This window comes from Martes martes, assembly GCF_963455335.1.
Source record: "Martes martes genome assembly, chromosome: 15".
In the NCBI taxonomy this organism is placed as follows: domain Eukaryota; kingdom Metazoa; phylum Chordata; class Mammalia; order Carnivora; family Mustelidae; genus Martes; species Martes martes.
In genome coordinates this window covers 27,026,861-27,051,860 of record NC_137903.1, presented here as the reverse complement: position 1 = coordinate 27,051,860, position 25,000 = coordinate 27,026,861, and the positions used below count along the sequence as shown (strand labels likewise).

The following is a 25,000-nucleotide window of genomic DNA, read 5'->3' as shown; positions in this document are numbered from 1 at the left end:
TGTTGGCCGAGCATCTAGAGATGCTGGAGGTTTTCCAAGTGTGTGTTACTGGGGGTTTGGAGGGGTAGGGGCTCTGGCATAGGAATACCCGTGGGCTGTTCACAGACTTTGTCGCTTATGTTTTCTCATCTGGTCCTTAGTCTCTGAAGCGGGGTCCGCTGTCTCGTTGAGAGTTGATCGAGTAGATTACAGGTTGATTTCCAGTGTGCGCACCAGGCCGGCCTTCCTGCCGGGGATCCGAGAGGCGGGAATGGGATTCCGTTCCAAGATAGCAAGGATTACGTGTAAGAAAACGGAAAGACACACACGTGAACTGGGTGCTTTTGAGGTACCTTGGTGCTTTTGGGGGCACAAGGACCCCATGATCACAAAGCAGAGGAGGGGCCCCAGTGAGGTCTTGGGCTTCTCTAGGTTCCTCCTTTCCCCACTGGAATGATGAGGAGATTGGAAAAGAGGTTCCGTGATCCCTTCTAGTTCTTGCTTCCTTGACGGGGATCTGGTTTCTCCCACCACCCCGGCCAAGGCATGCCCCTCCCCATCCCTGTAATGCCTTCCTGGAGCAGTGGGGGCTTTGGTGGGTGGACGGATGTCCAGAGTGAGAGGGGCCGTAACATCACTGCTGTGAGGAAGAAAGCCCCTGGTCCTGCAGCCCAGGACAGAAGAAACCAGAGTCAGGGGGAGGCTTTGCCTTCACCCCCATGGGTCTCAGTAGCGGCTTACAGGCTCAGGGGGCACTTGCTCCAGGAGCCGCACTGGAAAATAACAACTGGGCAAGCGACCGCGCTGAGCTGACTCCTCGCCACAGTGCCGGGCAGGCCCCAGCCCCGGCACTTGCTCCAGGGCAGCGTGTGGGCAGAAGACGTGCTGGCCGCCAGCTGCACTGGCTTAAAGGGAAGTGCAGAGCTCCCAGGACATTGTGTCATCCGCCTCTTCACCCAAAATGGGAGCACAGAGAGGCCGGGAGCCGTTCCTACTCCAGGCGCAGGGAGCAGTGCCGGCACAGAAGGCACCCGTGTTTGGTGCTCTGCTGAGCAAATGTACCCACGTGTGCGTGCGTGCGTGTGAGTGCCTGGCTGGCCGCAAAAGCTCCGTGAGCATTTGGTATCTTTCTGAGAATAATTCTCCCATTAGCTTGGGGACGCAGAGCTGGTGCGTGAGCATAAGCCCTCAGGAGATGAGCTCTGTGCTGTGATCGGAAAAGGGAAGGGGAGGTAAGCTGGGAAGGGGAGATGGGACATTGGTAGGGGGTGTGGGGCAGAGCCGGAAGGTGGGAGCTGTGGAAGGCTTTTTGGCCGAGGTGGAAGAGGGCTTCACCAGTGGTCTGGCTGTTTTGGGTCAGTGTGGCTCAGGAAAATGCTGCCACCTTCCACGGGGCCTTGGGCAGATCATGTGATGCTTTGAACCTCCACTTAGTCATCTGTCAAGGCTTTCCTACCTTGCAAGGACCATCACGCAGCAAGGATGAGGGGACCAATAGCGATGTGCCGGGCACACGTGACTGAGTTTTACTCTGGTGATTTTATTGAAACTTCTGCAGGAGGTCCTTTATTATTTTCCGTTATGATTTTTATCTTGATTTTTTGTTCTTCATGATTTTTACGTGAACCAGGTTTCCCATCTGCTGCCCAAATCCTAGATCCTGAAGTCTCGGACCTCCAGCCAAAGACCCGCACCTCCCCACTCCCTGGGCCCTGGCTGGGAAGGGGCCCTCCTCTCAGAGACCCCTGGGGACTGGCGGAGCCTAAGGGGGGGCACTCACACTCTGCCCTCCCCTCCCCCAGGTACAAGACGGTTGTGACTCCCCGGAGGGCGGCGGTGGCCATCGCCGGCTGCTGGATTCTCTCCTTCGTGGTGGGCCTGACGCCCCTGTTCGGCTGGAACAGGCTGGGGGAGGTGGAGCGGGCCTGGGCGGCCAACGGCAGCGAGGGCGAGCCCGTGATCGAGTGTGAGTTCGAGAAGGTCATCAGCATGGAGTACATGGTCTACTTCAACTTCTTTGTCTGGGTGCTGCCCCCGCTGCTGCTCATGGTCCTCATCTACCTGGAGGTCTTCTACCTGATCCGCAAGCAGCTCAACAAGAAGGTGTCGGCCTCCTCTGGGGACCCACAGAAGTACTACGGGAAGGAGCTGAAGATCGCCAAGTCGCTCGCCCTCATCCTCTTCCTCTTCGCCCTCAGCTGGCTGCCTCTACACATTCTGAACTGCATCACCCTCTTCTGCCCTTCCTGCCGGAAGCCCAGCGTCCTCATCTACATCGCCATCTTCCTCACTCATGGCAACTCAGCCATGAACCCCATCGTCTATGCCTTCCGCATCCAGAAGTTCCGGGTCACCTTCCTTAAGATTTGGAATGACCATTTCCGCTGCCAGCCCTCACCCCCCATTGACGAGGACCCCCCAGAAGAGGGGCCCCACGACTAGACTCCACCTTCCGCTCCCACCTGCCTGCCCACATCGAGGGCATCAGCCCAGTCCCACCTCCCCACTGGTCCTACTCCTGAGCCTTCCTGGCAGGGCTGTGGGGTGTGGGTGCCCTGCAGCTCGGGTCCTGGAGGAGGTTTGGGAGGGCGGTCTGTGGGGAAGGAACCAGGGAACCTGAGGAGAGGAGGAAAGTGGCTTGAGCCTCCCCAGCCGTGTGACCATCATGCGGGCAGCCCAGAGCTTTGGGCTGGACAGACCTGGGGAGACTGAGGCTGCAAAGGGGCTATGTGGGCTGGGAGGGCAAGCTGGGGCTCCCATGGCAGTCGGGGGAGCCTGCTTGTCTCTGGTGGTAGTGGGGCAACCCTGGGAAGCCTAAGGAAAGGAGAGGATCCCCTCCAAGGTGGAGGGAGGGAGAGGAACTGGACATCGTGGTCTTGCCTTCTCTTCTTGCTGTGGGAGAAGTTGGCAGAGCCACTGAGAGGCAAGAGCCTCAGTGTCCGCCTCCCAGGACCCTGAGCTCCTAGCCATGCTGGGTGCCTGGGTGCCTGCTCTCCCTGCCCTGGAGAGCCCAGGTTTATACTTGGGAGAGGCAGAAAGAGCAGGTCCAGAAGTCATTCCCAACTTTTGCTTTATTCTCCACGAGCCCTGGGACCCTGAACTGGGGTGGGGCTCCAAGCCCCTTGGAGCTCATGTGGAGTTGAAGTGCAGGCCTCACACAGCCACCAGGTGGCAGCACTGAGCCCTTGCTCGGGCCCGGGCGTCCCAAGAAGGGGCCTGGGCGGTAACTACCTGTCCACTGGGCCCTGATGATGGCCTGGACTCTCTTAAGTGACACCCATCTCTGCTGTTTCTGGGCCAGATGGAGAGGAGAGCCCCAGACATGACAACACGAAGGAGCATTAAGCCTGCCTGTGGAGGGGGTGGACAAGGGAAAGTGCTGGAGTGACTTGTGCCAGGCTGGAACAGGCCAGGGGAGACCACACCGCTGAGGGGGAGGCAGAAAGAGCTTGCTGGCATTTAAATGTCCCCAGCATCCCTGGCACTGAGCACAGTTTTCAGGGGCTTTGGGGCTCTGTGGCACGGTGTAGGCTTTAGAGCATCTAGGGAAGTGTCCACCCTCTGCCAAGCTGGGGGCCGGGGCTTGTACAGAGGGGCTGGGGCAGGTTCTGTGCGTGATTCCAGGCCCTGCCCGTTCTTGGAGGTGGGATGTTCCCTGGCTCCCAGGGAGGGCCTCCTGACTAATAAAGACTGTGAAACTTGGTTGACAGCATGCCCCTGGATACCCACCCCTACCACCATCTGAGGGCAGCAGAAGACCTCAGCAGACAAGAGCAGTGCTGGCATGGGGGAGAAGCACGGACCGGACCGAACGGGGGTGGGGGGGCGGGGAGGGGAGATATCGAGGCATTCAGAGCAAGGAAGTTTCCAGAGAAGAGTGTGCCTCTTCCTATAGCTATGCTCTCGGCATAGCAAACCCTGAATGTGAAAGCCAAATCCTAAAATATCTCCTGTCTGGAAACCTGGAAACCCCCCTTACATCCTGAGTCCCCTCCCACTGGCACCTTCCTCCTGGTGTCATATGTGGAGACCTCCTTGTGATGACGCGCTCCACCCCCCTCGCTGTGACACAACGCCTCCCCCATCACAACGATGCTCACCGTCAGAGACCCCGGCACCGGAACACATCACACACTTTTATTTGAGCGGTTCTCACCCAGAATGCACCGCTCTGCAGGGGCACTCCAATCTTTGCACCTCCAGGCCCCCTTGTGCCCAGGAAGCCTGGCCTGGGGCCTGCCAGGCCTACTCCTGGCTCCTGGGCTCCAGCCTCTGGGGGAGGGAGACTAGGCAGGTACCAGGGAGCAAAGCCCTCAGCTGTCCCCATGGAAACGGGGCTCTGGGGCATCCGTGGAGCTTGATTCTGAGTCTTGCGGGCCCGACGCCCCAGGTCTGCAGCACCTGGCAGAGAACACGCTTCATGAGCCCAGGTTTGACAGAGCTGGGCTCTACCTGTCCTGCTGAAGCAGTGAGACGGGGCAGAGAGACACAGAGGCCCTCTTTCCTTCCCAGGCTTCCCGCTGCAAGGGCCCAATGCCCAGTGCTTAGCTCTGCCCCTGCAGCTTTGGGATCCTCCCCTACTTATCTGGAGCCTCAGAACCATCTGGGAGGGAAGGTGGGACACAGGTTGTTGTTACCTCTTTGCTGAAAAGGAAATAGGCCCAACGGAATGCCCTGGACTAGACCCCTGTCCTATGTGCACATTGCCAGGGACAACAGAGTTGTCTACAGAAGGGACTGCCACCTTCCCCTGTCCTCTCCACCCCCAGCTCTGACTCTGTCTCCAGAGGCCCCGGGCCCAGCCATTTACCATCCTCCTCGTCGCAGCCTCCTGTCGCTCTTCAGTGTGTGGCTGATGCTGGAAAAAATGCCACAGTCAGAGTGGGGGAGGGGCATGTCTGCAGGGGACTTGAGTTGGAGGTAGTGGGACGAGAGGGGCTCAAGGCTATACGTCTTCACCCCAGGCAATCGATCAGTTTGGGTGACAGACTCTGCTACCTCCGTTCCCTACATTGGGCCATCCTCCCACTTGGAAAATCCTTCCACTTGCCGGACCTCTCCATCTTTACTAGCCCTCTGTCTTGCCTTGATTTCCAGCACCCAGCCTCATCTAGCCCAGCAGGAGAAGAGGTGGCCTCTATGAAGGGACGGTCCCTAGCGAAGGACGTTTCCCATACCTTTCCCTTTGACCTCCAGCCGGCAGTCCACAGATGCCTCCCCTAACACGTTGACAGCCTTGCAGGTGTAGACCCCGGAATCAAAGGGGCTGGGCTTCCGGATCTCCAGGGTGCAGACGCCTTGCTCAGAGAGGGCGCGGTATTTGGGGTCACCCTGGATGTTCATCTTGTTTTTCATCCAGATGATCTTGGGCTAGGGGGGCATGGTCAGAGGAGAGCTGAGGAGGTTGTGGGCTGGGATGGGCTTTGAAGTTGCTGCCTGGGAAGATTCCCCATCCTCCCTGCCCCCACCCGCCCAGGACACAGGGGGGCTTCAGCCCTAACCTTGGGTGATGCTCGGACGCTGCAGAAGAGCTGAGTGCTGTAGCCGGGGGTGGAGGTGTGGTCAGCCAGGGGCTGGGTAAACGAGGGGGCTTCGGAGAAGTCTCGCTCCACAAACCCCTTAGGTTTGGCAACAATATCTGGGTTCAGGGGATAAGAGGGGGCAAATTTGAGGTTCCAGGAGTAGACCTCTAGAACTGCCTTCATCCATTTTCCTAAAATAATCATTGTAGCTTACATTTAGATGTCTTACTTAATCTACATAGCGTCCCTCTGCAAGAGCGAGTTTGTTATTACTACTTGACAGATGGGAAACTAAGGCCCTTCATGGATGAGTGACTTGCCCAATATCACTTTGGCAGTTTGGGGCTTAAAGGGTAGACAATCACGTGATGACCGTGGCTCTCTGGGCAGAGAGCTGGTGGTTTGGAGGACAATCTTCGCATCAACGAGGGCAGGAGACAAGCCATTTCATTGTTGCTGTGGGATGCAGGAGCTCCATGGCAGGACCCCAGGCTCTCGGGAAGCCAGGCATGGCCAGTGTGTGGGAATTTAGAGACAGAAGGCCTCAAAGAGGCAGAGGAATGCCGGCACCGTGCCTGGGTGAGTCAGGGAGAAGACAGAGAGGGCAACGGGTAGGAAGACTGGGTAGATGAGATGCTCTTGGCTGAGGCTGAGGACTTGTAACCGAGAGATACACCCTTCATTTCTGTTCGTCTTTGGAGACCTGACTGGTTTTCCTTTTTTAAACAAAAATGTCTTCCTAGCTCTGTGCAGCACAGGCTGGTGTTAAAAATTTGCGTGTGCTTTCCCGAGCCCACACAGACTCCACAGCGGGGGGAGAGGAGGCCCGGAGATCGCAGGGTGACAGGGAACAAGGGTTTGACATTTCATATTTGACGCAAGCATGTCACAGGGCTGTGTGGACACAGTAAATACCCCTATCTCTCCTGTCCATCTCTGTGGTGTTATATGAGGGTCAGAAGGCTTGTGTTTGAGCCAACTCACCGGACTTATCTCCCCACGCACCCTGCCCCCCCAGAGTAGTTCCCTTGGGACACCGTGCGCGAGCCCCTGTGACGCCTGTGATGTTGGCAGCCACCAGCAACTTTGGAATAAGCGCGTAGCCTCCCAGGAGGAACGTCTCCTTCACGTGGGTTTGCTCTGATGTATTTGTTAAAATCAATCGACCACACCCACTTTTGTACAGTCCCTCGTGGAAATGGGTGAGCTTGTGCATCGCTGCGGAGTCGGGGCACAGAGGGTAGAGGACACTCTGGTGAGCCGCACCCACGAGAAGCCCACCAGGAGGGGTACTGATGCCCCAGGACAGGCCGAGCCCGGCCGGGGGCAGGCAGAGGGGGTGCATCAGGCAGGCCTGACTTGGTTTTGGTCCCGGGCCCAGACCCACCTGCCTTCTGGATGTGGGCTAGCTCCTTGGTGGTCGCGGCCGAGGTGCTGAGCCCGCACTGGTTCTCAGAGAAGACCCGAAAGGAGTAGGCGTTTCCCACGATGAGGTCAGAGATGGTGCAGGTGGTCGGGTGGTAGCGCTCCAGCACCGTGAACCATTGCTGCGGGGACCCGGGCCGGGTCATCCTCTCTTCTGACCCCTGCCCTTCCCCTCCCAGCTTGCCCTGCAGCCCCTTCCTCAGAGGGGCTCATTCCATGCCTTATCCCAAGGGAGCTGAGCCATCCAGCTTTGGGAGAAGGGGTCCCTGGAGCACTCAGATGACCTCACTGGGGTCCTCGGAGAATTCTAGATTCTTACTGCTCCAAGTGTGGTCTGAGGACCTGCCAAGTCAGAATCACCTGGGAACTCCTGGGAAGTGCGGGGTCTCAGCCCCCGCCCCAGACCTACCAAGTTAATCAGCATTTTAGCAAGATTCCCAGGTGACTCATCGGCAGGTTACATTTCCAGAAGCACTGCTCTAGACCTGGAAGGGCCTCCTAGAGGCCCCCTTGCAGTCTTCAGGAGGCAACTGAGGCCCACAGAGGAAAGGGATCTTGCTAAAAAGCCATATGAGGAGTCAGGTTAAAGGTAGTTAGACTAGAACCTGGTCCCTGGACTCTTGGAGGGCTGGGCCTTCAGGGCCACCTTGGCCACTTCCCCCAGCCCCACCCCACTCTGCTCTAGCAGGCCTCACCCCTGTCTTTTTGTCTGCCTTCTGCACAGTGTAGCCCAGGAGCTCTGTGTTGCCTGTGTCCTGGGGCGGTGTCCACTCAAGGGCAGCGTTGCAGCCCCAGACGTCCAAGAGCCGGATGCTGCTGGGGGGTCCAGGTTTCTCTGCAGGACCAGAGTGCGAAGGCGGGATGAGGGGCAAGTCTGGGCTTGCTGCAAATTCCCCACACCCAAGATCTGGCTCCTGTCACACTCCCTGGCCTGATCCCATCAGCCATTGGCTCTGGGGTAGGAGGTGGGGGTCTCTGGGTCCCGAGAAAGGCAGCCCTGCCTCCCCTGGTCCCATACCAATCACCAGGATATCGATGGCTGCCTTGGCCTCCAGGCCTTCCAGACGCACGGTGAGCTCATAGCAGCCTGAGTCGGAGCGCTGGGCCGAGCGGATGAAGAGGATGGAGTCCTGGTCCCCGGTGCGCACATTCACCCGCTGGCTGTCCAGGGCGTGGCCATTATGGGTCCAGGAGGCCTGAGGCTTGGGACTCCCCTGGGAGGGAGGAGCCCTCAGGTACAGGAGACGCCAGCATCCCCCTGCCCACTCAAGTCCGGAGACCTCCGGAGCTGGCCCCATCAGCCCTTCCCAGGAGACACAGGTGCTGCTCACAGCCTCCCTCTCCAGGGGTCCAGCCAGCCCTGGGACCACCCACCCCATCCACAGGCTGGAGAATCACAACTGAGTCACGTGTACAACGGAGGGAGGGTGACGCTCCCTGGGTAGGTCCATGAGGATTGACCCCCATGAGGATCCTGACATTTCTAGGGTTCCTCTGACATGCCTCAAGTAGGGACCCTGATTTCCATCCAGGCTGTTATCTTGGGCAGGGGCCGCACTTACCTGGAAGGGGATTTGCAGGTTGACTGGCTCTCCCACCTGGCGGATGTAGGTCTGACGAAGGTGGCGGGGGACTCGGATCTTGGGGGCCTCTGCATCAAAGAGAGAGGCCGGGTTTAGGACAACATGGGGTTGCTGATTGGAGGCTACCGTGGTAGGTGTAGGAAGCAAGCGGTGAGGGTTGCTGGCTGGGCAGGGGGGCTCCTAGGTGTATTCTGGGGCTGCCTGCTTGTGGGAAAGGCAAAGCTCACTAGTGGAGATCCCGGGGCCCAAATCCCCCGAGGCCCTTGGGGAGTTGAGAGCTGGGAGCTTCCAGGAGGGCAGGGCCCCCATGGTGTGAACTAGTAAGCATCCCGGGCACTCCCTTGGCGCCCTGAGCCTGCCAGGCTGGGATTTACTCTGCAGCCCAAGCATTCCTGGGCTCCAGATGGGTCCTGGCAGGCTCCTTGGCTCCCCCTAGTGGGGAGCAGGTGCTGCACCTGCCGGCCTGTGATCTGCGTTCTGTTCCGGGGAAAGGTGGTCATGCCTTCTTCCTCCTAATCCAGCCCCCTCCATTCCACAGCAGCCCAGAACCTCCAGAGAAGCTCCTAGGAGTCCCATTTGCCCATTTCTCTGTCAGGGGCCACATGGGAGGATTAGGATCTTTTCCCTTCCTAAATGAGGCTGGAGCAGTTGTACCCCCTTCTTTCTCCGTCACCCCTCCCACTACCTTTCAGTCTCACAGCTGGGAAGTCCTTCCTGAAATCTCACTTCAGTCCCAAGCTAGGGCGGGGAGCCACCCTCCTGACTAATCAGATGCAACCACCGAAGCCCCTGGGCATTCCAAGGGAGGCCGCAGCCGGGGCGCCATCGTCCCCTCGGGTGGGGGCAGGAGCAGGAGCGGCGGGGTCTGAGGCTGCTCAGCGGCAAACAGGTGGCAGCAGTTGGTCAGTGGCGCACAGGCGGGAGGGGAGGAGGCGGTGAGAAGGAACACTGTGTCTCCGAGGATTAGCTGTGCAGGCACTTGGCCCTGGGAGCATAAGGAGTAGAGTGCTGCAGGGGCAGCTGCAGGGGGCCGGGAATGCTTGGCAGCTCCAGGTGGCTAAGCAGGGACAGCTGAGCAGCTGAGGATTCTGGACAAGGTCCCCACCCTGCCCTGCCCGTGAGGAGGGCCTGGCTGGTCCCCGTTTGTTCATGGCCTCCTCCCGCCCCTTCTCTCCAGGAAATCCCCTTCTCTCCTGCCAGAGGAATTTTAATGGAGTTGTGGGTGCTGAGTCTGGCTGGCTCCCTCCAGGTTGGGCCTTGGAGTAGAGGGCCCTGACCCCCGTACCCTCTCAGAATCTGAACTCCTGGGGTAGTTCCAGCACCTTCCCGGTCAGGAGGGCTTCCTAGCACCTCCAGGCCAGAGCCCACCTGTCCATACTGTGGCTGCTCGCCCAGACTCAAAGGATGGGAGGGTCCCAGAGAAGACTCCCTAATGCTTGGTGACGCAGGAATGGTCCCGAGCGGGAGGCAGGTTCTGGAACTGCTGCTAATAGGCTCAATGACCTCAAGGGAGTGCTTGGGTCCCTTGGGACCTGCTTGGCTTGGAGGGACAAGATGTCACAGTCTGTGATTCTAATCGCCCTGGCCCCATGCTTCCCACATCTCTTGGGCCCTGAAGTTGAGAAGTATTTCCTTGAATCCAAACTTGACCTCTCCTGTGGCTCTGAAGCCCACTCTTTTTGGAGGCTTTGTCCCAAACTCTAGGGGCCTCCTGTGGGTGCGGGGGAACAAGAACGAAGAAGGTAAGGAAGGCCTCAGGCCACCTGCTGGCCTGTATCTCTCTTCACCCTGGGCCCTGGGCTGTCCCCAGAGACCTCAGATCAGCCTAAATGACTCACTACCATTAACAGACTGAAACCCGATCGGCTCTGGGAAGGGAGCAAGGGTAGGCTTGAGGCTAATGCACCCTGCAAATAGAACTCTTAGCAAAGGGACAGCAGCTGGCCTCCAAGGTCCCCGCACACTGTTGCCCTCTGGGGATGGAGACCACTTCACAGGCCTGCAGGCTCTCGTCTTTCTCCCACTAGAGACGTGGTGGGATAAGAGGCAAGCAAAGACTTCTCTCTGCTCCAAAACCTTTGGGAGGATCTGGAACCCAGTCCATAGGACACGAGCAGAAAAGGGGGAAAAATTAGCTTCCCTGGTCGCTGGAGGGATTCCAATTAGACAGGAGGAAGAACAGAATGGCTCTTAGCATTGGGACGCTGAGGCAGGTGACTTGGGGAGCTTGAACTTTCATTTCTGGGGTTCTAGGAGCCCCTCTCAAAATGTTTGGGGGCTGGGCCGCTCAGGGAAATGGCCTCTTTGACCTCCAGAGTCTTGCTACTGAGGAACCTGGAACTTTTTAAAAGCAAGATGGTGATAGCATGTGGCTTGTGCACGTGAGGGTGGGATGAGGAAAGATGACTGTCCTGTTTCCTCTGCGCATTAGCCTCAAGTTTCCCTGCCTATCACATAAGGTGCCTGGAGAGGGCTGGGGAGCAGGAGGTGAAAGGATGGGCTTTACCGATGATCTTCTGGATGTGGACAGGCTGTTCTAGCACAGCTGGCGGGCCAGTCCCCGCAGAGCTCACCGCAGCCACACGCAGGAAGAACTTGTCCCCCAGAGCCAGGTTCCGCACGGTCAGCTGGGTCACCATCAGGGGCCGGGCGTTCACGGGCACCCACTCTGAGGCTGGAGAAATGGACAGCAGGCAAGGCCCCGGCTTCGTGACCACGGGCATCCGTCTCAGTGGGGCTTTTCTCCACCCTGGTGATCTGGGGCAGCTGACCTCCCTCCCTGGGCCTTACTTCCCCCTTGCTCTCCTTCCCTGACTTCTTGTCAAACGGCACCAAAGATACCCGGTGTTAGAGCCCTGGAATGGTGCTCGGAGAAGGTGTCACTAAAGCCTGGAGAAGGTTGGACACATTTGCCAAGTCACACAGCAAGGTAAGAGCAAAGGCGTAAGCCAGGCTGAACTTGGCTACCATGGAGGTGAACAGGACAGTGGCAACAGGAACTGGGCCACTGCCCTGGTTCCCTGCTTCTCCTCACTGTCTTCTCCTCTTAAGTCCTCCCACTCCCAGCTTCTCTGTTCCCCCCTCCCCCTTGCCCTCCCAAGCAGGCTCCTCCAGGATTCAGCATCTCCCTCACTTCTCATCAGGGCAGCACCCCGGCGGCCCTGACCCTTCTCTCCCTGTTACTCACTCGGAGGCTCCCTGGAGCTGGGGGATGCGGTGGGGGTCTCTTGAGGTCATTTGGACGCCCCTCTGCCTCAGAGATCCATGGGGTGAGCAAGAAGGGGTGGGTGAGCGGGTTGAGGGACCACTTGCACTTTCTCCTTCGGTATGTCCCCCCAGACTGGCCCAGCTGCAGGGGCTTGTCACCACGACCCCGAAAGCCCACCTCCCCTGGGGGTACACAGGGCTTAGCCCAGAGCTCACCTCCCTCTCGGCAGAGCTCCAGCACGTAGCCCTGGAGTCCCAGCCTCCCTAGGCTCTCCGGGGGCTCCCAGCTCACGGTCACCGAGCTGTCGCTCACATCCTCCAAGGCCAGCAGCAGTGGGGCGCTGGGCACGTCTGAGGGAGAAGTAGGGGGAGATGAGGAGGTCTGTGGTGGAGACCTCTCCCCTCCCGCACTCCCTGCCACGCCTGCTTCCCTCCTCCACCTGGCCCGCCTCTTGTCACCTTCACTTGGAGGTGCGGGTTTAGTGGCTTGGGGGGCCGTGGGGGCCGTGGGGGCTGCAGGGGCCGGGGCCTGAGAAGCAGGCTCCGGTGGCGGCGTGGGAGCCCGTTCTTCCCTGGCAGACTCCAATGTTGCCACTTCTCCAGCGGGCTCTGTGGTGGGCGCCTTGGCCGACTCAGAGGCAGACTCCTCCGGACCACAGTCGGGGGCCTCCGAGGTGGCTTTCTCAGTCATTGCCGGGCTGGCTGGCGGTGGTCAGGCAGGAGAGTGCCGGGGTCAGCAGGGGAGGAGCTGGGCCTCCAGGGTGCCAGGACTCCGAGGTCTAGGCTTATATAGCCAGGGCGGCCCCACCCCCAGCCAAATGATGATTCCCAGCTGTGGGGTCAGGTCAGGCAGGGGGACTGGGGGGCAGGGAGATGCCTCAGCCAGGAATAGCTCTGGGGGAGGAACGCAGGGTCCCTTGAGGAGCGCAGTAGCTCGTCCATCACTCCGACTGGATCTCAGCAGCCAGGGTGTTGGTGCCCAGAGGGGAGGACGGCCCAGATGGGTGAGATGGGGCACTGCCGAGAGCCGGTGCCAGGGGTTAGGGCAATGGGGACAAGAGCTTCCATCTGGAGACGGAACCCAGATCACGCTTTTGTGTTTGGCCTCTGTGGAGCCTCTCGTCCCCAGGGCTTCTCCGCCTGGGTGCTGGGACCCAGACAGCCTGAAACAGTCTTCCCCAGGGAGCGCTCCCAGCTTTGTTTCTGGGATCCCACACTCCCCTCGGCCTCACATGCCCTGGGCACTCTCTCATATGTGCTGTGTGGGGCTGAGGGTTCTAGAGCGGGAGGGGATTGCGATATCCAAGGTGGGTTGGAGGAAGGTCTTCCAGCAATGGGACCCCAGGAAGGGGACCTAAGACCCCCGGTTACTGCTTTTGCTGGAGATGCTGGAGAGGACCCAGTCTCCCCAATCCCTGTGACAACCCCCTAGCCCTTGGCAGTGAGATAAAGTCATGAGGCAGAGCTGGAAGGGACCCCAGAGGAGGACGGCACTCTGAAACTTCTAGACTCTTTGAAGCTGGGGGCAGGGGTGTGCAGGCGGTGTTATGAGGCAAGTACAAGCAAATGTCTACTCATGGATTCATTCACCCAGTTAAACGTTCTGACTGGTAATCATTTAACAAGCCAGAAAATACCACGTTTCAGGGAGGAGGGGAGGCGATGGGAACAGTCATTGCGGGTGGGAGCAGCAGTCGAAGACACCCCTTTGGAGAAAGGGTGATGGGATCTGGTAAAAATGGGAAATGGGCGTATCTGCGACCCAGCAGTGACAGCCCTGGAAAGTGTCACCCGTGCCCAGGAGAAACGCATGCGAATGCGCGCAGCAGTGTTATTTGTAATAGCCCAAACCTGGGGAAAGCAGCTGGCCCTCCGCAACTCCCCATGACCACGTGCCCACCACCTATAATCCAAACTACGGGTTGGGACGAGCCAACTGCAGCCCCAGGCGACCTAATGGATCTAACAGTTTCGTGGTGCACAGAAGGAAGAAGGCTCAAGAAGCGTGGGATCTGGTCCATCTTAAATTCAAATGCAGGCAACCCCAGGCTCTCTTCTCCCAGGGGTTTCTGTAGGTGGTGAGATGCCGAAGGGAGGTAGGGGAGGTCAGGAGCGGCTGCCTCCAGGCACAGGACACGGTGTCTGTGCTGGTGGGGTTTCCAGGGGGCACTACTGAGGTTTCACTTCTTTTCCTGGGGTGGGGGGTTTACACAGGTTTTCACCAGTTAGTAATTCTTTTTCTTTTTTTTTTTTTAAAGATTTTATTTATTTATTTGACAGAGAGAGGTATCACAAGTAGGCAGAGAGGCAGGCAGAGACATCGGGGGAAGCAGGCTCCCCGCTGAGCAGAGAGCCCGATGTGGGTCTCGATCCTAGGACCCTGCGATCATGACCTGAATCGAAGGCAGAGGCTTTAACTCACTGAGCCACCCAGGCACCCCACACCAGTTAGTAATTCTTTGAATGAAACAAATCCATTCTGTTCCCTCTTTAGCATGTACGATACACCCTGACATTTCAAAGTAAATACACATATCATTTATTCACGGCCCTTGGCCACACGCAGCCTCTCCCCCTTCCCTAGGGCTGGCCACATAGGAGCGTGCCTGCCTTTCACGGCTGGCTGTCCTCGCTGTGGAGTGGCGGTGGAGGGCCCGGGTCCGGCCCTGCCTGGGTGCCCTTGCCCTCTGCCAGGTGACTCAGTGTCCTGCCAGGCAGGAGGCGGGCCCTGGAGACCCGATCCCCATCCCTGGCCTCTGACTCCGCAGCTATAAGTGAATGTGACTAACTCTGCCGGACCCTGAGTCAGCCCTGCAGAGCTTGTCCCAGGCTGGGGGAAGGGCGGCTCTAGGGAGGAGGAGGGGTGTTGGCTGTCCTGGAGGGCTCATAGCCCCGGGGGTTTTGAAGACCCTGGTGTGGTGGGATGGGCAAAGCGAGGAGATTGGGGAATTCCTGGCCCCACTGGTCTGCGATGAAATGCCAGGTACCACCCTGAGTCTCTGGCCAAGTTCTTGCTTTCTTTGCCGTTAGCAGGGCTGTGACCTTGGGATCGGCTGCATCTGTGCAGCTCCAGCTGGTTCACATTTCAGGGTGGCCAATAGGTACTTCCTTCCCTACCCCTCAAACTAGTGTCACAGGCCACTAGGCCAAGTCACGGATGGTTGGAACATGAGGGAATCCGCACATAAATTCTCTTTGATTTTGGAGTGTGCCTCTGGACTCTGGACACAAGGCATGCCTGGGGCCCTGGGAACTCTCTAGCAACCTGATGAGAGCATTTCTACCTCATAAAGGCTGGAAGACCTGTCGGTCTTCTGAGCCCATCCCGTCTTATCTGTACTCCCGGCCCACTTGCCTGCCACCTCATGTCCCCAGGCAGCCTGAGCACAGCAGCCTCGTCCCTGCTTGGGTTGAGGGCCGAGTATGTCCCTTGGGAAACAGAGTAGAGCCCTAGGACATCTGACTTATTTCAGCCCAGCAGTGGAAGGGGCTCCTTCTGGTCAAGAATCACCTACCGGGGGACGCCTGGGTGGCTCAGTTGGTTAAGCAGCTGCCTTCGGCTCAGGTCATGATCCCAGCGTCCTGGGATCGAGTCCCACATCGGGCTCCTTGCTCCATGGGGAGCCTGCTTCTCCCTCTGCCTCTGCCTGTGCTCGCTCTCTCTCTCTCCCTCTCTCTCTCTGACAAATAAATAAATAAAATCTTAAAAAAAAAAAAAAAAAAAGAATCACCTACCGGTCTCTGGGAGTCTCAGAGGAACCTGGACAGCCATGTCTCAAGCCCCCTGTGGAGGCTCTGGGCCTGGGCTGGAGGGAGGGTGCAGGAGGACACTGGGGTCTCCTTCCAGCCCTGAACGGCCAGGGTCAGGGCTCTTTACCCGGGCTCTGGGTTGGCTCCCTACCCCTCCCAGGAGCTCAGAGAAGATGAAGGGTTGGAATGTGGCTTCCTTCCTCCTACCTGCTGGCCTTCAGGAAATAGAAAAGTTTTCTTTCAATGAGGAACTACGTCAAGAGGTCTGGACTACTGTGATATCTGGAAGGCCATGGTCCACGGCGGATGGATCTGAGGAGGCTGGCCTCCTTTTGGGGACTTTCTGGGGCCCAGCAGAAGCCAGGGTAGCATCACCTTCTGCATCTTCTACAAGCTCCAAATCCCCAGGCCCGAGAGAAGAATCCAGAAGAGACGAGGGAGGGGAGCCCAGGGGGTCCCATGGGGCCACAAAGAGCCCGAAGCAAAAGCGCCAACATGTGGGGAACCCTGGGTTCTGGAGCTTTATTGAGCAGCAGCTGTGACATTAGCAAAGGGAAGCAGGAGGGGACATGGGATCCTGTTCGTTGCTGAGTGCAGATTTCAAGTGGGGCTTTGCAGAGGGTGTAATTAGTGTGGTGGCTGGTTCGTGAGAGATGTTTGGCTGCTCGTGCTGGCCAAAGTGCCCTTTGGCAAGGAGGCCTGGGGGTAAGGGAGTCTAAGAATCTCCTTGTGTGGGGCTGGGGTCATGGAGCATTTTCACAAGTCAGCAGGCATGTGCTGACCCCTCGTATATACAGCGTGCTGCCCCCCGGGCCTTAGCCGCCCACGGCCCCACCTCTACCTGCTGGTCCCCTGGAGCGGAGCTCAGACGGCTCCTCTGTGGCCATCCGCGTGGGGTCCAAGGGAGGGAGACTGAGCCTCAGTCAGGCACTCCGCAGGGCGGGCTGTGAGCCTCGGGGCCAGCAAGGATGCCCCCCAACCCCACGGTGTGCAAGACAGAGGTTAAGCTGCGATGAGTGCGTCCTTGATGGCGCTGGTGAGAGGGAATCGCACGCCTGTGCTGCAGAAGGCACCCCGGAAGTCATCCAAGTCCAGAGCCCACACCATGGCGCCAGCCAGCTGCTTGTTTCTTAGGTACTGCACCTGGCAGGGAAGACCCAGAGGGGGCAGAGCTGGCTTCCCGGGGCCAAAGTGTGCATGGGGTGAACATGCTGCCTGGGCCCCTGCCTAAGGGAGGGAACAGCAGGCACCCGAGACCTGAGCCACCCCTCCCCCATGACCCAGCACGGGCGCCCTCGGGTGCAGGGGACCTGACTCTGGCTGCTCGGAGCAGGCGCTCCCTCTCTCTCTTCATCCTGGGACGTGGCCTTGAGAACCTACCTTCTTTTGGACACTCTCTTTGTCATCGTACCCCACCCACTGGTTGCCCTTGGTGGCATAGGGGACCTGCTGGTCAGTGAGTCTGTGGACCGTAGCTTGGTGGAGGAAGTCACAGATCTGAGCAGAGAACAGGGCAGGGTGGCGTGGAGATCTGGGTGAAATGGTGTAGGTCACCAGGGAGAGGTCACTCCCCAAACTTCTTTCAGCCCCTTGCTTCACCCCCCCACCAAGACATCCCCCCAGCCCCCAGACCGCAGTCCTCATGCTAATGTATGTAAACCAGATGCAAATGTCCCAGGGTTCTGGGGGTGCTGTAGCCAGAGGGCAGGAAGGGGACTCAGGTTTGCCTCTGGCCTCTTAAACAGGGATGTGGGAAATGAGGGGCTGACATAAGGACTGGCCCGAGGCGATACGGAGCAGCAGAGGCAAGGATCCAAACAGAACCTGCCTTGGACTGTTGCTCTTTTCTGGGCTGGCAGGAAAACCTCAGCTAGGGCCAGAGGGGTGTCTGGGAGCTTGGCGGTGCAGAACGGGTGTGCCAGCAGGAGACTTAGTAGCAAGAGGCCTGACTTTCTCCCTCCCTCCTCCTCAGGGTGCTAGGTTCCCCAGAACATATGTTTTTATTCCCAAAGGAACGAAAGGGAGTGGGCTGGGAGGCCCCCCCTCAGGGCCTCTGGGTGTGTGGGGCTCTCCCTAGCTCATACCTCATAGTAGGCCAGGGTCCCTTCCTCCTTGGTGAAGAGGCCTGGCAATCCGGGCCCTGAGATTGGGGCCCCCACACCGGAGTTGGAGGAGGCCAGGGTGAAGCTCCTTCCGAAGGCCGGGATGCCCATCACCAGCTTGTCCGCTGGGGCCCCCCGCCTCAACATGTAGCCCACGGCATAGTCCTGGGAGGGGAGGGTAGAGCTGTTAGTGGAGCTGCGGGTACAGGGCAGGCAAGACCTGACAGTTCCCACTGCCGCCTTGACAGGTGGAGCTCCAGGGGTGCCTGGCATCTGGATCTCGCTTCCTTCTGGGACCTGATAATTGCACTCGAAAATGCATTTTTAGCTGCATTCTCAAAAAAACGGTCTTAGGTATAGGAAGTGATTATTACTACTGGCAGCCGATCAGGTGGTTGGCTCAGGTTACACACCAAGTGCAAGGCTGGTCTAGACCAGACTCCTTCCTCTTCCCTTCTGCCACCATGGAGCACTCACAGATTTTGGGCCTCAGTTTCCTCATCTGCGGAGCGGGCCCCATAAGCCCTCCCTTGAGGGGGCAAAGTGTTGGTGTGTGAGCACTGGCAGGTGCCGGGTCTCTGTGGTCCCCTCCTGGCCAGCCACTCACAGCGTTGTTGAATCTGTCGGAGCTCGCATCCATCTGGCCTCGGAACAGGGGGCTGTGATGGCCTGTGGTCTGACGCCAGGCTCCATGAAAGTCATAGGTCATGAGGTTGATGAAGTCCAGGTGTCTGGAGAAGAGAGGTCAGAGGGGGAGGCAGGGAATTAGAATGGCTCTTGGCCTCATATCCATCACCCCATCACCCAAGCACAAGGGGAGAAGGGCAGGCAGGCGATCCCGAAGCAGGCCCCGTAGAGCCCTGCGGTCCACTGTCCAGGCTGCCTGGCCTCTTCCGCCGTGCCATGCCCGGGGGAGGGCTCAGAACCCCACAGGTGCGTTTAAGGCAAGAATGGAATTCTTGCATCGTGCCCCCAGCACACAGTTGGGAGCTGGCCTCTGTCTTGCCTTCCACCCTCCACGTCTGCCACCTGCCACGTTCATCTTAGTGGAAGCAGATTAAGAGTGGCATCAACAGACGGCCTGGTGGGAAAAGAGCTGGACCAAAGGATGGCCTGAACCTGTGATCCGCTGGAGTGGGGAGGACGGTTACATACACGCCCGTGTGAGAGGGACCGAAGGTGGATTGCATGAGTAGGAGCTTAGGATGTTTGGGGCAAATGGTTGAGAGCCCCCCGATTCCCACCTCCTAAACGATCAATTTAAACACTGAGTCTATGCCCTCCCGAGATCATAAAGAAGATTCTGGAAAGTCAGAGTGAAGAGCCTTAGTTCTTTCCTGCTGGATTTCCTAAGATCTGTGTCTTCGAGTCCACTGAGACATCAGCCCCATGAAGCTGTGAACTGCTCATCTCCACGTGAGGGAGAGGGCTGGGAGAGGAGGAGCAGTGGACAGGGGAGGGTCACCTGCATGTGTGAAGGCACCTGGAGGCATCTAGCAATGCAAAGTGTTATTGCTGCTTCGCTGTGTCTCCAGTGACTAGCGCTCAGTGGGGTGGTGGGGCGGGGGTGGGGGTGGGGGCACGCCTGGAGCAGAGGAAATGCCCCGGGGTGGCTGGCTACTTTATATATCATTTCCTACTTCCTTTTCCACAAATGCATTCATAGAAACTCTCTCAACACATTAGCACAATATCCCATATGAAAACGGAAGGACAGGGATTATGGTGCCCCATTTGACAAACAGGGAGACTGAGGCATGGAATGCAGAAGGGACTTGCTCAAGGCTACACATCCAGTTTTTGGAAGAAAGGGGCTAGAAATCCCATCTTGTGATTCCACATGGAGTGCTGGGGCAGGATGGGGCGGGAGACTCACTGGGATATCTGGGCGATGTCGTAGCCACTGTCGATGGTCACCTTCCCCGCGGACACGGCGGCACTGAGCAGCAGCTGCTGCTTTGTTTCCTCCTGGGCTTCCCTCGCAAACTCAGCCTTCATTTCCTGGTTGGGAGAGAGGCAGGTGAGGGACAGGGGCCCCGGCTGCATGTGAGGGAGCCTTGTGACAGAGGTCGAGGTCTCGGAGTGTGTCGTTGACCTTCCCTATCTGTGGGGACCCCCATCCTGACTGGGTTTCAGGGGAAATGCTAGAGCAGCCAATGGGTGGTCCCACTTTGGGCTCGCCCACCCTTCTCCTAAAAAACTGTTTGGACCCGTCATGTCCCCACATCCCACACATACCCGTCAGTATTAAATTGCTCCCTGTCCTGGGAGGGACCATGAGGACTGATGGAGGTCCTCATTGGCCCACAGATCGTGTTGGAAAAGATTTGTTTTTCAGGCTGTGTTTTGTTCTTGCTAGTACAGGAGACCACAAAATTCAAGTGGTCTTTACATTTATATTCAGTGGTCTTTAAAATTAAAATGCTGTTGGTGCTGTGGACAATTCGTTTAGACAGTCCCTCTGTGCCTGTGGTCATGGAGACGCTCAGGCTGCCCTCATCCGAGGGGGCCATGTGTCCCCAAGATGTGCGTGCTGGTGAGTGGCAGCATCCGTTTGGAGCAAAACAGTGGGTAATGCCGCTCCCCTGCTAGGTGGGCGCTCCGCTGAGTGACCTTCTGCCCCTAAGGACCCCACCGCACCTCCCACCGCAGTCACAAGACAAGCCAGTTTGCCTTTCCCCCGTGGGTCCCCGGACTCTGCAGCCTGGAGGCCTCAGGCCCCCCCCCACCTGCCCTCAGGGGACCAGCTGCCCAAGACAGCTCCTGCCCACGCTGCCCCTTGGTGCCAGCCCACCTCGCTCCCACCCCTGCTTCCCCCGCACAGCCAGCACCTTGACCAGCCTGGTGAAGTAGCGCTTGTCTCTCCGCCCAGGGTGGATCCAGGCCAAGTCCAGCCCGTCGAAGCCATGGGTTCGCAGAAATGGTGGCACCGACTTGATGAAAGTCCTGCGACTCCGGGACTTGGATGCTATTTTGGAAAATCTAGGGCCCGAATCACCCCAGTGGAGTGCTCAGCGCGGACAGGCTGGCGGTCTCGGGCATCTCAAGGGGTTTCTGAGGCCTGTGAAGCGGGGGCCTGAACCCCGAGTTCCAGAAGGGCATGGCTGGGACGGGACCCACCTCCAGGCATCTCAGCAGAGCTCTGGAGCGGCCAGTCCGGGTTCCAGGCCCTGCTCTCACGCCCACTAGCCAAGCCACCTTGGAAGGGTCATAACCCGCATCTCAGTTTCCTTGTTGGTGAAGTGAGGATCATTAGCGTCTCTCTCGGTGCTGTTGTGGGCCTCCCCTGTGATCGTGGCTGGATGGGGTGCCTGATGCTGAGCGATCACCCAGTAAGTGGGAGCTAGTAGGGCCATGACTTGCCCCCTTTTTGGGGCCTGCTCCAACCCTACCCACTCCAGGGCATGCCCCCAGGCTCTCCACACTCCCCAGTTTTCCATTCCTTCCCTCTCTCTCCTTCCACACCTAAGGGCAGTGTCTCCCAGAAGTTCTGTGTTTTCAGATCTGAGAGGCAGTAAATTGAGCATCTGTAGGGAGTCAGAAGACCCACTGGCAATGTACTGTGTGTCTCTTGGAAGACCTCCCTCTCTGGGCTCCGGTTTCTTCGCTGCACATGGGGTGCCCCCTGACAACCATTTAGGCCCCCATGCCGAACCTGTCTGCAGCCCCTGTGGCCCTCTCCAGTGGGTAGGGGAGACCTATGCCTCCTCCCCCATTCCATCATCCTCTGGGGATTGGGTCCTACCTTTGAGAACCAAAGTTCCATCCTCCAACAGATAAGAGAGTCTTCAGGTTGGGGTTCCTGTGGGGCACAGGGAGGCAGGAGGGCCGGGTGGAGTGAAGCTGTTGTAACATGGGCCAACCCCGTGGGTGGGAGGCTGTTGCAGGCTTCTAGCATTGGGTGGCAGGTCTTTCCAACCCTTGAGATTCAGGGTTGTAGGAGGCATGGACTTGGCCGGGGGTGGGTAACTCTAAGGTATGCTGCCCATTTTTATTTCCCCTGAGCGGGGAAGCCAGGAAATGGCAAAATAGGGTCATGAGTATTTTCCATGTTCCCTCAAGAGGCACCCCCGGGGGGAGAGAGGGCTCCCCTTCCCCAGGAGAGCTCAGCTGGCTTTGCTCTACAGCCTACCTCTGTCATCACTGGGAAATGGCAAAATAGGGTCATGAGTATTTTCCATGTTCCCTCAAGAGGCACCCCCGGGGGGAGAGAGGGCTCCCCTTCCCCAGGAGAGCTCAGCTAGCTTTGCTCTACAGCCTACCTCTGTCATCACTGGGTATGGCCCAGCACGTGCCCTCGTCACCTGCTCCCCCCAACGCCCAGGCCCTCCAGCGAGGGTCCTGGGGGCCATCACGCAGCCTCCCGAGCCCAGGTGCCCTGCCCTGGAACCAGCCAGCCGGTCTAGCCCTCCCTCCCCCTCCTGTCCTGGCAGCCTGGGGCCCAACCTTAACTTGAGCATGTTCAGCGTGTCATAGAGGGTGACATCATTCCACTCCCAGGTGTCGATCTCGTTGTTGCTTATGTTGGCGAAGCTGTAGATGACGTGGGTGCACAGGAAAGGGTCGATGGCATCTGGGAAGCAGCTCCCCAAACTGTCCCTGTACTGTGACCAGCTGGTGTAGTAGCAGACCAGTTTGTATGCAGAGCCTGGAGAAGAAGTCTGGGGTGGTGCCCGAGCCAGGACGGAGCCGGGGGCCTCTGGCTGAGCCCCGCACTGAGCCCTGATAGGGTCCTGGGGGGCGGGATGTGAGCCAAGTTAGCTTTCTCAACACAAGGGGCTGTCTCGTTTCCCTCTGCTTCTGATGAAAATAAGGCCTATTCTGAAAATGCTTTGAATGATTAAATGCAGTGGGTGAATATGCCGCAGACTAAGGACAAGGCACCGTGTGTGGTGAGCATGGGGGCTGGTGAATAAAGGGAAAAGAGGACTCGGTGCAAGTAAAGAAGGCTTCCTGGAGGCAGTGGCTTGGCAGGAGAGGAGGGACCCAGCCCCAAACAGCCAGTGTCAGAAGACCCTGGCCGTCAGAGTGGAGCCTTGTGGAACCTGCGGGGGGTCGTCGATCTGGGAGGCTCTGCTTCTTGTCTGCCTTCCTGTGGGAGTGTCCCTAACTTGTAACCCACCTGGGGGGGGGCGGTCCCCAGTCCCCCTCAGCCTGTCCCCCAAGCTGGGGCATGATCACAGCGGACCAGGAAGTTCTTCCTCTCCTCATTCCAAGTCCACCTGCTGCAGAGTGAGCCTTTTCCGCCCTCTCAGTTACGGAGGGAGAACAGTGGGCATTGTTCGCCCCTGCTGCCCCTGGGCCCATCTGCGGTGCCCACCAGGCCACAAGTCCAGGCCTTGAGTGGACCCAGAGCCTTGGAATGGTTTTTCTTTTGAAAAATTTCAAATACACAGGAAAATAGAGGATAGTACCATAATCATCCGTATGCGTATGGCCTTGGTTTAACAAATGTTACTATTTCTGAGTCATTTGACACACAGGAGAAACTGGAAAGTTCTCCCCCTTGCCAGGATCTCCTCCGCATCAACCTCCACACAAAGAGGGGTACTTACAGCTCTGGAGCAGCACCAGGACCACGAAGCCTGAAGAGAAACCCAGAGTCAGAAGCGCCTGCGAGGACCTCCTGCCCTCCCTTCCGCTGCTCCACCCCCAACCCGGGCCATCAAGGGGTTAACAGCCTCTTTGTGCTGCGGCCCCCTGGCCTGTCTGGGCCTCTCAGCCCGAAAACCCACAGCCAAGCTGGCCTTGACCGGCCCCCAGACCTGTCTGAACCGCCCTTAGCACCATCCTGGCAGCGGCAGAGCGGGTGTGGCCGGGTCCTGGGTGCCCAGCTCCTGCGTTCAGCTGCCGAGACAGGGCCTCTTCCCAGAGCCTCATGCTTCCTTTTTATACCTGTCCCCTTTCACTCCCACGAGCCCCCAGACATCCCATTTACGGGAACTGAGCTGTGTCAAGGAAGGAACTACAGGCTGGGACGCAGCCGGGGAGGGGCACTGCGGGCCACCAGAAGATTGAGAAACCCTGGAGAGTTTTGAAAACTTGGGGCAGGTCTCTGGGGGGCATCTGCCACCCACGGGGTTGACGATCTGGTGGCTCCTGGGTGAGTGACCCAGCCTCATTCCCAGCCACCTTCCTCGTTGCCTTCTGCACCCACCCCCCTCCTTCCCTCACTTTTCTGCCTGCAGTTCCCAGGCTTTTCTGGCCGCCTCTCGGTTGGCATCACCAGCCCTCCACACAGGCCCTCGGCCAGGTGGAAACCCGGCACAGCTGAGTTCTGTAACCCGCAGCGCCCCAAACAGGCTGTTATTGACTTTCTCCCCAGGCCTGCAGCATCCTGCCTGGTTCACTCCTCCCTCAAGACTTTCTTTCTCCAAGCCTGGTTCCCACAGCCTGGTTGCTGTGCTGATGATTTAAGGGAAACCAGGGGAGGAAGGGAAAATTAATCCCCCCCACCCCACCCCCGGCTGTTCTGAGGCCTGAAGCTGTTTTGATTCCTTTTAGAAATTCCAGCTCCAGGGAGAGGGAGGTATTCTCCCGCAAGCCTACGCTGCTGTGAAGGACTGAGGAGTTAATTCCTGCAGCTCTAGATTTCCCCCAGGAGCAAATAACCCCAGAAGGTCGAGAACCTCCATAAGGTCTCTCAGTAACGCTTCTGACTCCCAGACCTCACAATGTCAAAACCCCCCCTCCCCAAGTCCTTGAATGACTCCTTATCATTGTCAGGGACAGAACGGAACTTCTGAAGGAGGCTGTGCAGGCTTTGCCCTTTGTCTGGGGATACTTCCTTTGGCTAAAGATCCAGGACAACTCCATTCTCCGCAGGCTGCGAATTAATGAATAGGCAGTGAGTGAACATTTCCAAACTCCAAGAGCCAGAGCGGGTCAGAGGGTTTCTTAACAAAGTCCTTTTATCTGTACCCTAATGTTAGGTAATAATCCGACACTGGCACCGCAGTTTCACAGGCCTCTCTCGGCGAGTGAGGTCTCTCCCCTCCTCCCCCTCCTCCCGCTCCTCTCCCTTCCTCTTTCTGTAAAACTGGAACGACTCCTCTTTATTGGTCGAGGGGTGGATAAGAAATGCTTTGTCCAGAGTCACTCTCTGCATACCAAAGGGTCACTGCCTCTCCCTTGGGAGGTGACTGCCTCCTTTTGGACCCTACAGGGTAGACAGCAATGCTAGTCGATGATAACTTTTCCTCATACATTGCACGCTGAGAAGGGGACTTCCTCTAATTGTTAAAAAAGAGGTATTACAAACTCACATGCAATAAAAATGTTTTCAGGGGCGCCTGGGTGGCTCAGTGGGTTAAGCCTCTGCCTTCGGCTCAGGTCATGATCTCAGGGTCCTGGGATCGAGCCCCACATCGGGCTCTCTGCTCAGCAGGGAGCCTGTTCCCCCCCACCCCCGCTCTCTGCCTGCCTCTCTGCC

The 25,000-nt window shown here is 58.2% G+C and overlaps 3 protein-coding genes across 3 annotated transcripts in view; 1 reads left to right on the top strand and 2 right to left on the bottom strand.

The window, feature by feature from the left end:
* Positions 1–3,687, top strand: part of ADORA1 (adenosine A1 receptor) — a 31,098-nt gene extending 27,411 nt beyond the window's left edge. Inside the window, exon 3 of the mRNA XM_080824210.1 lies at positions 1,782–3,687. Within this exon, the coding sequence (XP_080680336.1) occupies positions 1,782–2,421 (640 nt within the window). The 3' untranslated portion in view covers positions 2,422–3,687. The remainder of the gene's footprint in view (positions 1–1,781) is intronic.
* A 407-nt stretch (positions 3,688–4,094) lies between these two features.
* Positions 4,095–12,479, bottom strand: MYBPH (myosin binding protein H). The gene is made up of 11 exons (XM_080823980.1): positions 12,176–12,479; positions 11,933–12,067; positions 11,016–11,183; positions 8,489–8,577; positions 7,945–8,140; positions 7,622–7,761; positions 6,889–7,048; positions 5,481–5,617; positions 5,157–5,349; positions 4,790–4,837; positions 4,095–4,380 (listed from the first exon to the last, which is right to left on the bottom strand). Exons 1-10 carry the CDS (start codon positions 12,405–12,407, stop codon positions 4,821–4,823), a joined length of 1,467 nt encoding a protein of 488 aa, XP_080680106.1. The 5' UTR covers positions 12,408–12,479; the 3' UTR covers positions 4,095–4,380; positions 4,790–4,820.
* A 3,484-nt stretch (positions 12,480–15,963) lies between these two features.
* Positions 15,964–23,448, bottom strand: CHI3L1 (chitinase 3 like 1; the record flags this gene model as incomplete). Its single annotated transcript, XM_080824477.1, has 10 exons — positions 15,964–16,609; positions 16,847–16,963; positions 17,551–17,733; positions 18,176–18,299; positions 19,445–19,569; positions 20,400–20,550; positions 21,314–21,370; positions 22,015–22,216; positions 23,124–23,153; positions 23,334–23,448. The coding sequence occupies 10 exons, from the start codon at positions 23,446–23,448 to the stop codon at positions 16,469–16,471; spliced, it is 1,245 nt and encodes a 414-aa protein (XP_080680603.1). The 3' UTR covers positions 15,964–16,468.
* Positions 23,449–25,000: the final 1,552 nt, after the last annotated feature.

Excerpts from the sequence above, each read along its gene's own strand:
- MYBPH (XM_080823980.1), bottom strand. The coding sequence starts at position 12,407 with ATGACTGAGAAAGCCACCTCGGAGGCCCCCGACTGTGGTCCGGAGGAG. Across the intron at positions 8,141-8,488 it reads ACCTGCAAATCCCCTTCCAG|GGGAGTCCCAAGCCTCAGGC; the intron begins GTAAGTGCGGCC and ends CCTCCCTCCCAG. Across the intron at positions 5,350-5,480 it reads GCGTCCGAGCATCACCCAAG|CCCAAGATCATCTGGATGAA; the intron begins GTTAGGGCTGAA and ends ATGCCCCCCTAG.